Source organism: Mesitornis unicolor, unplaced genomic scaffold, assembly GCF_000695765.1.
Source record: "Mesitornis unicolor isolate BGI_N332 unplaced genomic scaffold, ASM69576v1 scaffold31489, whole genome shotgun sequence".
Classification (NCBI taxonomy): domain Eukaryota; kingdom Metazoa; phylum Chordata; class Aves; order Mesitornithiformes; family Mesitornithidae; genus Mesitornis; species Mesitornis unicolor.
In genome coordinates this window covers 20623-32040 of record NW_010209821.1, presented here as the reverse complement: position 1 = coordinate 32040, position 11418 = coordinate 20623, and the positions used below count along the sequence as shown (strand labels likewise).

Here is an 11418-nt window from a genome sequence, read left to right as displayed (position 1 = left end):
TGGTGGGGAGCCGGGCGGGCGGGAAACGGGAACCTGTGAGGGGGAGTCCGGCGGGGTGCTGAGGCGCCTCTCCTCTCTCTGCCCCCGGCCAGGTGATACCCCGGCCCACATCGGCGGCACCACGCTCTTCGGAGATAACGTAGAGGACGAGTGGTTCATCGTTTACCTCGTCCGGGAGATCACCAGGGACTTCCCGGGGCTGGCGGCCAGGTAAGGGCTTCAACCGCCGGCGTGGGCCTCGCTGAGGTGCTGGTGTTTGGGGCGGGGGTGTGAGGAGGCAGCGCCTTTCCTGAGGAGCTGACGGAAGGTCACGTCTGAAAAATAAAAAGGTAGACGTGGATTTAGAAGCGTTACTGTGCAGTGCAAGACTTTCCCTGGTAAGAAACCGGTTTCTCCTTGGCCAGGGTCGATGACAACGATGGAGAGTTTCTTTTGATAGAAGCAGCTGATTTTCTCCCGAAGTGGCTGAATCCTGAGAATAGTGACAACAGGGTGAGTAAAACTAATGTGCCAATCGGCAAGTGGCTCACAGTGGCCTTTTATTACTTACCAGCTGGGGTTTTCTTTTGCACCTCTGTCTAGCCAAGTGGTCTAACCCAGTGCGCTGTCTGTCCCTTACTAGTGAAGAAACTTCTGGTCGGGCCTCAAGACTTGTTTTAATTAAAAACTTTTTTTTTCCAGCACAATCTGTTTTCATTCTGGTTTTAATGAGCTGCTTTCTGCTTGTTGTGGATGCTGAATAAGAGACTTAACTGCTGGAAACCTCTCATACTTTATCTGTGTGCTCTTGCAGAATGCTTGGTAGAGTAAGTGTGTCCTGAGAAACTGCTGTAGGGATGTTTGGAAATTGTTACAGTGGTTCTTCTATTGTTGATTTGTTGCTGGAAAGAAGAAAAAGAAAGTTCTTATACTAACATGTTTTTATACTAATGGCAAAACATTCATATGGAGACCACAGACCTGCCTGCTAGGCTGTGAGTCTGTGTAGTTCAGCTGGATCTGACTCTTGCGTTTAAATCGGTCTTTAAGAGCCGTTCCACAATGGAGCTGACTGAACTTTTAAAAACTTGCTACTCATGGTGGCAGATGTGAAGGCAGTGAAGGTGTTGTGCTATTGAGTGGTCTGTAATATCAGTAAGTTTGGCCAGCTTTCCATTTTCTAGGTTACTGGTATGCAAGGAAAGCTTGGATAACGTGGAAATTAAGGAATGTACTTGGCATTGTAGTACAAACATACCATATTGCTTTCCTCAGGAGCACTCTTGGATCCACCTGAGCTTTCTAGCTTTGCTACGGCCCCTTGGATTTTTTCTACTGTGCTGAGGCATGAGGGTTTGCTGTCCTCAGGCTGGGGATTGCTCAAGGCTGGAGCATTGCTGACTGCAAAGAGACAGACTGGGTCTGGCTTAGGTGAATTAATAAGTGGACTTCTTCACCCGGAGCCTACAGCCAGATCACCTCGCTGTGGATGATTGCCAGTAGATATACCACTAAGTTTCTTGGCAAGTGATTTAATTGGAAATAACTTACTTCTCCATTAGCAAAGATTTGTTTAATTTATTTTTTTTTCTTACCACAAGTCTTTTAAAGGAAAAAGGGTGGAACACAAAAATTAATGGCAAACCTGTATCTGGACTATCAGGTCCATATTTTCCTTCCGTTTGAGGGAACGGATGGAGTGAGGGAGTTGATAATGTTGCATTCAGTTATTTTCTTAGAATCAGGAAGCAACAGAGGTCATGTGTAGCACCTGAAATAATGCTTTTTAGTCCCTGTCCTGTTCTTCAGCAGTTAGGTTATGCTGTCTGCTCTTCCTGAAGCAAGTCACTAGTTGAAGAGAAAGTTTTGGTATTACTGTTACTAAAGAAACAAGATCTATTTGACCACACTTGTTGCAGTTAAAATGGGGGTTTTTATTTACTGGTAGGATTGTGATCTCTGGCATTTGTATTTACCTTATCTCCCACTAAAGAAACAACAAAAAAACTATCTGTTTTCTGTTTTATATTTGTACTTCACTATATTCTGTGTTTAAACAAATACATTTATATTAAATGAAGTTTTGCATTGCTTAGTGTGTGACTGTTCTTGTCCTGTCTGATGAGAATGTTACTCTCTGCCAGGTGTTCTTTTACAAAGGAGAACTGCACATCATTCCCCTGTCAGAGACCCACAAGCAGGGATGTGACCTATCTGCTGCCACCCCAACAGTCTCACAGGCGCTGAGGCTGTTATCCACCCGTTCAGAGGAGTTCCTGGCCGCAGAACCCATCAGAACAGCGGTGTATAAACGCATCAGTGGGTATGTGGGTACTTTATTTTGGCCTCCTGCAACAGTAGGTTTTGATTCTGGGCTGTCTGGGGTACTTTCTTGTATTCAGCCATTTTCCTGTTGGATGTGATAAAGTTGCTTTCTTTTCAGAAGCCACCAGCAAGAGTTTTTTCTGTGGCGTTCTTCCAAATAGGGAGGCCAGTGTCCTGTGGGCTGTAGTGTTGTTACCTGAGGGCTCTGAAAGTGATTGAGTGCTGTGATGCCACAACTGAAAATGACAAGTTATTCTTCCTTCGCATCCTTCTTGTACTCAAAAATCTGAAAGCTCTGTGAGCCTTCAGGAGCCCTTTCTGGGAGAGAAAGAGAATTGCAAACTAAGATGTAGAACCGGGGTACTTTTTAGGGTGTCACCTTGTCACTGGTGTGTTCAGCACTGTACATTATTTCTTGCAAGGATCTGACAGCCAGATGACTTTCACACTCAGTGTGGTGAAGGATACTGTATAGCTGGACGTGTCAGTCAAGTTCACAGTAATTCATCTTACCAACGTGGGGATTAATTTTTTACTAGCCATGTATATTTATATGTACGTGTATATATATATTAACAGACATTTCAAGTGTTAGATTCGCTGAGATTAAGCTTTAGTTCAGAATAATCTTCTGGCACTTAGCCCATAGTATAGATTAAAATTAAAGTGAAAATGGGAATAGTAATTAAAAGGGAGTGATTTGGGCTTGCAATACACTTAATGCGCTGTCTTGTTATTGTATGGTACAGGTATCCTGAGAAAATTCAGGCCTCGTTTCACCGAGCCCACTGCTACCTCCCGGCAGGCATTGTGGCAGTGCTGAGGCAGCGCCCTTCGTTGGTGGCTGCAGCAGTCCAGGCCTTTTACCTACGAGACCCGGTTGATTTACGAGCGTGTCGTACTTTTCAAACTTTCCCTCCAGACGAGCGTGTGATGACTGCGGTAAGTGATTCTTCTGGTGCAACTTGTCACTTAGGTTCTGTAACTGATGGAGCTTCCGTGGTCAAGTGGTATAAATACATGAATTTCATTTTTAAAATAGCCTGTTTTCTGATTTTAACTTGTTTTCTTTTGGCACTAGACATGAATTTCCAGTTCATGTTGTTAATAGCCTCTCTGCCTTCAGATTGACACGGCTAGACTTTCAAATGGCTAATGGTGAAATAAGTGTTTCTGAAATCAGAGGTTACTGCTAATAGTTCCTCTGCTGAAGTGCTTGCTAAGTAAATTGATGTAGTTCTGTGATCAGAGCAGTTTGACAGCACTGCCAGCCAGCGTAAGGAGTTGCTCCTGAATACCCCTAGCTGTTCATTCCCAGGCTTTTCACCTTCTCAGCTGTGTGTACACAGCTCTACAAAAGCTGTTTTATGAAGTGTTTTATGAGCATTGTCCAAGCAGTGTTGTATCTGATGTTTTCATTGCAGAGTTATAGCCTTGGACTCGTGAAAATAAGCTTCACACTCGAATGTCAGACTTCTAGACTGTTTTTGAAATCTCGGCTTTGGTTTTGTGAATTGGAAAGAGCCTTTACATTTTCCAAAATACACCTTGTTGGCATGAATACTGAGGATTTTTAAAATGTGTTTAGACTGAATAAAGTTCATGTTTATTTACAGATGTGAACTTGGAATATACTTTTTAAGATGTGAAAAGCAACATCTCTTAGGCAAATGTGTTGAAGACGTATTTTTGAATACTGTCTCAGGTATTGTTTGTAATATGGGTGCTTTAAAACAAACTTCAGAGGAGGCTGGTGGGAAGTTGGTGCCCCTGCACTACACAGCCACACTGCAATGAGTGTTTTTCTTTTGCTGTGGCATTTTCAGGTTACTTTCACAAAGTGTTTATATGCGCAACTGGTGCAGCAGAAGTTTGTTCCAGACAGACGCAGTGGATATACCCTGCCCCTCCCAACTCACCCTCAATACAAAGCCTATGAACTGGGCATGAAACTGGTAATTATTTTTTATGCATTTTGTACTTAGGCTGTTTAGTTTGCTTGTTTATAAATGTCTGAGAAATGACTCCGCTTATAAGTTGTCTGCGTGTACAGAAAAATGTGAGCAAATTCACAGTTTTTCTGGAAAAAAACAGTTATGGTGCATCTTTTTTCCAGAAAAAAAGTATCACGGGAATTTTCTTTTACAGAATAGAGCACTCTTGTACTTCCACCCCTCTAAACTATCCCAGCCAGGATTTTTATATTTGTATTACCACAGCTGAACTGGTATCAAACCCAGTTAATTTTCCCTTAAGCGATATGGAAAATGGTTTCCATCTCAGGATGAGGAGATCTGTTTTAGCCTCTGTCCCAAGCAGTGCATCCCATCGTGTTCTAAGTTCCTCTTTATGGCCTTTGTGCATGGAGAAATTTCTGTGGACTAAACGTGCATTTCAGTTTAGAGCTCTGCCTAAGCGTGCATAAAAGCTACAAAGGCCGTGCCTTGGGCCCCAGAGCCCATCACCCTGTCCTGCCCATCCAGTTTGGCACAAGGCATGTGGAGCTTGTTATGGTGCATCTTTGCTGCACAGAGCTGTCCAGAACTTGAACTCCCTAGAGGTCGTAGCTGCCTTGTGACATCCAAAATGGGGGTGAGGAAGATTTATCTGAAGGGCAGAAAGGATACTGGGCACAGCATGCCCTGGGACCCTGCTGCAAGGAGAAATGTAGAATCCTGAGTTTTCTCTTCTGAAATTTCCTCTCCAGAAATGTGCCCCAGTGCGGCCAGCTGGCATCCACAAAATGTGTAAGCTATTTTGTTTGCAGTTTTGTTTTTAAGTTTGCAGTTCTGTATAGGTTACAAATACAGTTAAAGTCTTCATGCTTATGTGAGGAGTAGCTTGTGCACTATAGATCTGTCTTACAGGTTGCTTTGCAGTGGCTTGCCCGCGTAGACAAACTTTGCAAAGTCAAAATGATCCATTATTGCTGTAGAAAAACAGATTCCAACTTCAAAAGTGAGATGCTGCTACCTGACATAGAATTGGGTTTGGTGCCTGCTTCTCAAACAGCAGCATCAGGAGCTTGATGACAGTGAGTTCTTTATGCAGTCGTTTCAAGCTGCACTTAAACTTGTCACATCTTGAGAAGCTCTTGTTGTTGCATCTCTCGCACAGGCTCACGGCTTTGAAATTCTGTGCTCCAAGTGCAGAAAAGTATCTCTTGATTCCAAGAGAAATGCTTTGAACGGTCCACTGTGGGAGAGATTCCTCCGCAGCCTGAAGGACAAAAATTATTTCAAGGTGAAGTAAAGTGTGCATCCGTGTGCATGTGTGTGTGTGTGTGTGTGTGTGTGTCTGTCTGTCTGTCTTTTAGGCATTCCAGGAAAAACATCTTTTAGCTTTTGAACTTAAGTAAATACTTACAACACAGCAAGGAATCTAATGCTTCTGTCTGTGGGAAGTGAATTAATATCTTTGAAGGAGATAAAATTTGAAATTAATTTATTTATTTTAGAAATTAGAAAGGAAAAGGTAGGATTTGAGGATTAGTTCCTTCATCTAAAGAAGGGAAATACGCTTGAATAAAGGAAGCCGCGATGTGGTTGTGTGTCAGTACAGCTGTTTTCACTGTTACACATTTCATTTGCATGCCTCTAGAATTAAATATGCTGAAAGACCTATACTTAACAGCTCAAAAAAACCCATTTTGGGCCCGTGTGTGTGGAGATTTTTTTTTGTTGTGGGTTTGCTGGGGTTTTTTGTTTTGTTTTGTTTGACGATGCCTTTGACTACTTACTTGAAGTTTGTGGTTTAGAAAATCGGACACCTCTATCCGAATGCTTAGGTTAATACCTTTAAAATATAGGAGAAGGGGAATATTCTTTAGTACTGCAATGCCACTTCTGTGGATAGTGCCTGAACCCCAAGAGATTCATTCACAGTTCCTGTCCAGTTGTAACCTGGGCATGGTAAATCCACCCTATTGCAGGAATCATAGTATTCTCTTTGATTTATTTTTTTTGGTAGTGTACACCACATGATATTGTAGCTTAAGACTTTAATTCATATCTGATTGCGATAACACTTTATGCCCATTCCCTATATTCTGTTCCAAGTATACATGGCATGACAAGTATTACCTGTTTGGATTTACTCAGCACTAGATTTCTGTGTGACAGACATTTGATGTTATGAAGCTGACTATGAAAAGGAAGGGGAGGGAGAATTGTTGAGATTCATATTTATGACTTGCATTGAATAGGGAGAAATGGAAGGATCTGCGAAATACTTGGAACTGTTGCATATGGCAGAAGATTACTTCCAGCAATCTGTTACCAAGCCAGAAAGGTAAGAGCTACTTGAAATTCATGAGCAATCATACACAGGACCTACAAGTACTTTAGCTAAGCCTTTAACACTTTTTTAACACTTGTTACAAAAATTCTGAACTCCTTTCTCCATTGTACACTTAACATAGGTGCTGTAGTTAGGACATCTGTGTGTTAATTCCTCTGGAATACTCTCTACTAGTAGAAGTTACTGCTCAAGTAACTGTTTATCTTGGTTTTGTGAAGTACTAAGCTATTGCAAGTGGGTTAAGAGGTGACTGAAAAGCATCATTTGGTTGGTTGGCTACAGAAAATGTTTAAAAGTTTCATTGAAAAGCTATCCCAATGAATAATAAATATGGAGTGATCTGTCCCCTTTACTCAAGATATGCAGCTGGCTGTAGATTTCTCCATAAGATCAAATCCAAGAAATAAATCATTATAAAAATATCTGAGGGTTTGCCAGCTTATAGTATAATTACTGTTTGTTGCTTGAAGTTTCAGTCTTTGCTGTTTGGAATCTGGCAATCCTGGTGTTTACCAAGACAAAATAAAGAACAAAGGAAGCATGAAATATTGACTTTGGAGCCATCAACAAGGAACTGCAGTAACTGACTGTGTCTTGTTTTGGCTAATACTATCTGTGTAGTATTCTGGTACTTCCCCAAAATCCACTTATCTTTTTGACATGTTTGCACAGAAGGAGTAATGAGGAATTTGAGTGAAAATCTGCATGTAGAGTGTGTGATGCCATTGGCATCGTAATGCTAGTAAAAATCTATTGCAGTAAGTTGATTTTTCTTTCTTCTAGCTCTGAAGTGAGCCCAGGCGATGAAATCTTGACATTGCTGCAGGCAACAACCATTGATTTGAAGGAATTTGAAAGAGAAGCAGCTTGTCTTCCTCCAGAGGATGGTGAGCAGCGTGGAGGGGTGGACTTTTTCTATCACAAATGATAATTTGTGGGGGAAGAAGGAGAATGTTCAGAGCACTGTATCGGACTCTGTGTCTCCTTAGTTTGTGCCTTATCCTGTGACAGCTAGAGGTGTTATTCATTGACAGTCATTTAAGGTTGAGTCAACCAGTTCGTTTGCATAAGCCACAGAGCTTGGGGCTGTGAGTTGGCAAGATAGGCAGCCCAGTTTCTGGTTTGATACCACGAGATCCATGCATACTTACACATACCGATCAAATACTTTGTGCCACCTGCCTACTTGACAGAAAATACTTAATTTTTTAATAATAATAAACCAATTCCAGTACTGACACTACAAAGTTAATTACTAGGTGGTACCTAGTAGCACAGGCCACATCTGTATTTCTGAACCAGGGTTCAGTGTTAATGGTCATAGTGGAAGGTTGGATTGTCTCCTCCTTTGTAGTGTAAGCTTTTTCTTCCTTCATTTAGTGCCATAAGGATTATCTGTGACTAGAACAATACGTACTAGTTTGAAGCCGCACGTAAAGCAGAATTTTAAAGTAGTAAAATGAAATCTGAACTCTCTTCTCAGCCTCTCACTGCCTTATACGCTGTTATCCAGTATCAGCATGAAAACTTAACAGTGCAAAAATAAGCTATGAAATGCTAGCAGTACCCTCAACTGCCTGGATTGGGCCTTGTGGACTACCAGACTTGTGCAGGGTAACAGATGTGTCCTGTATCTTTTCAGATGACAGCTGGCTGGACATTACACCAGATGATCTAGATCAGATGCTGAAGGAGGCAAGAAATGAATCCCTTCCTTCCTCAAATGAAGAGGAGCAGAAATACGACTTGGAAGCCGTTGCTGAAAGTATGAAGGCTTTTGTATCCAAAGTCTCAACGCATGAAGGAGCAGAAATGCCATGGTAGTAGAATTTTTAGGTTTGGTGTCTGATGTCAGATGTGTTCTCATTCTGCTGCAGCCCTTTGGTTGATTCTGTAACGGAGAGAATCAAAGTTTGAAAGTGTTGTACTTGGCAGAGGCCTGAAACAAACCCATGTCAGTAGTGGATGTGTACTTGCTTTTAAACCAACTTGGTGGGCTTTCTGACACTGGTGAACGTAAAAATGCTTGAAGTTGTGCTGTTTTCCAGTGCACACTCTTACTTTGGTTTTACATTTTGGGTTTTTAACATGTTTTTAACCCTTTTAAGTTAAAGGCTTACTGTTGTTCATTACCGTAGTTCTTAGCACTGTTATTAAAATGTACATCGCAAGTACACCCATGCTGAAATTTTTCTGCCATGAAGGACTAACTGTTCAGTCTGCTAAGATAAGGCCATGCAGAGAGACCAGAATGAAGTCTTTAGTGTGTTTTGTAGGCAAGAGACCTGCGATTCTCAGCTTTTTAAATCTTTGTCTGCGGTACAACTCCACCACTTTGTTCCAGAAGGATTCAGGCTTGGTTATTTTGGTTGCCTTCAGCACGATTTTTGCTTGACCATGACAAACAAAGTTGCTGGTTTTTATTTTCTCTTTTCATGCCAGAAATTCCTCCACTTGCACTTTCATTTCTAATTTATACAGACCTCAGACTTCTAATCACTTCCAAGACCATCAGTTCAAATGTCCCAACTTTAATTTAGGCTTGAGAGAAATCACTGTGCCATATGGTTTATGCCTGTGTCAGACTTATGCAAACATAAAAGCTTTATTTATTTTAAAAAAGCTTTATTTATTTAAAAATATTTTTATATTTCAGGTCATCTGATGAATCCCATGTTACCTTTGATGTAGATTCTTTTACAAAAGCATTAGACAGAATTTTAGGTGAGATTGCTTCTTTGTTTCTTTTGTCAGAATGACTTACGGTTATTTGGCTTCCCTGGGTTTTCTGATCCCCCATGGGCACTGCCCTGATTTGTTTTCTGTCTGTACTGACACAAAATAATACATAGGGGAAGACTCAGAAGAGCTGGATTCTGATGATCTGGATGAAGAGGAGGAGTTTGATCTCTCAGATGAGGATGAAGACGATTTAGAAGCTGAAAATCAAAGGCAAGACCAGCAGATAGCACCTAATGAGCTTATAGGCAGTCTCAAGTCATACATGAATGAGATGGACCGAGAACTGGCGCAAACCAATGTTGGTAAAAGTTTCACCACCCAAAAGAAAGAAGTAAGTATTCCTCCAGTTTGTAGCATAATGGTTTTGAGAGCTTTAGTAGGAAAGAGGAAACATGCTAAAACTGGTCATTCTGAGTAATGTGATCAAAACTCCTGATCACGTGCTAACCGATTACTAAAAAAAGAGTAATCCCATATGCAAGCAAAATGTGCTGCTGTTGCATCATGGTACATTTTTTGAAAGACAAAATAAGACAAAAAAACCCAACAGAACCAAAACCAAACCCCAACCCCCCAAAAAACCCTCATCTAAGCTTTAACGTGCACGTATTTTCCCGGACTTTGTTTCATTTTCCATTAGTAGTAAGGCAAGCAGCTGTAGCGTGACTTCTTGTGTTCCTGTCGTAGATTACTCCCATAGGAAACTGTGCCAGGACTCAGAAACCCTCTCTGTCCTTCTCTTGGAACTTAGGCTGTAAAATGGAAAGTGATGATTTTTAATTGGCATGAGCATTTGGTGACTAAATTCCTTTCTGTCAAGACAGTGTGGAACGTACTGAACTTTGTTGGCTGCAGAACTGTTTCCTTTTTTTTCTCTTGTGGTTTCTCTTTTCTTTTTTTTCTTTTTTAAACCCATTTATAAAACTTTATCTTTCTACTTACTATAGGCAAGTTCTGTTAATGCAAAGTCTCAAAATGCTGGCCCTGATTCTGGAGCTGAAGATACGGAGCTGACGCCGGTTGATGTGGATATGAACCTGGTAGCCAACCTGCTTGAATCCTACAGTGCTCAGTCTGGACTGGCAGGACCAGCCTCTAACATTTTACAGAGCATGGGAGTGTGTTTACCTGACAATGCAGATCGCATTGGCTCCAATAGGGGAGCAACAGAATAAAAGTCTGTCTTAATCCCGAAGACATGGCTGATTGAAAAATGAAGCACAGAAAGGCTCAGGTATTTGGAAGAAGAGACAAAAGGTTTGAGTTTAAAGCATTTTACGCATTAGTTATCTGTGACTTTAAAGATGCAGAGTGAATTTACCTGCAAAAGTGGTCTGTTTGGGTATTGTCTTGGATAAACGTTGAATTTTTCCAGTGCCAACATGTTTCAGAAAAATCAGAAGTGATGTTGTGACTTGAATGAAACTTTTCTTCAATGTTTCAAATCAATGATCCAATTTGCCATATTTCTAAAATGTCCTTTTACCCACTACTAAGCATTTTCAGTATCTGGAAAGCAGTTCATGTTCTGAAAATGCTGCTGCCTTCATGGGGAGATGGAGGAATACCAGATTATGGGAGCAGTGTTCTCTTGTGGATTTGGGAACACTGGTTAAATGCTCAGCAGATACTTACTCACTTTTCCAAAAGCACAGTGCTTCATTGTAAGAACTTCTGATAATTTCTGTAAGAATCTGTTCTTTATTAACCAGGAGGATTTGAAGAGTAATTGGATTGAATATGTAAATAGTGGCTATAAGTATTTTTTTGAATTTATTTAAATAAAAGCAGAAATACAACTCGATTGCTGGAGGTGGTTGGGTTTTTTTCTTTGAAGACATGCATAACTTCCTCAGTGCAGTATTGGAAGTTCTTAGAGTTAAAGCATTTTCACAATTGGGCGTTTTTGAATTCTGTTATTTCTGAATGTTGCTGTCGTGCCAGCAGTAGCTGCATATGAGTGCAGTCTGCACAGTTTAGTTTTGTTTTCCAGTGAAAACGTAGCTAGAAGGCATTCAGGATGTTGTTTTCATGTAGAATGAAAAATAGATTGGGGGTTTGTTTGTCTTTATT

At 41.0% G+C, this 11418-nt stretch overlaps 1 protein-coding gene across 1 annotated transcript; it reads left to right on the top strand.

Annotated features, from left to right (window-relative positions):
* Positions 1–46: 46 nt before the first annotated feature.
* On the top strand, positions 47–10520 carry ECD (ecdysoneless homolog (Drosophila); the record flags this gene model as incomplete). The annotated part of the gene is made up of 12 exons (XM_010192983.1): positions 47–210; positions 405–492; positions 2124–2302; positions 3054–3246; positions 4131–4259; positions 5422–5547; positions 6509–6594; positions 7387–7490; positions 8246–8423; positions 9260–9327; positions 9456–9676; positions 10293–10520. Coding segments are annotated over 12 exons (1764 nt in total), but the record flags the coding sequence as incomplete, so codon positions are not given.
* Between the last annotated feature and the right edge of the window lie 898 nt (positions 10521–11418).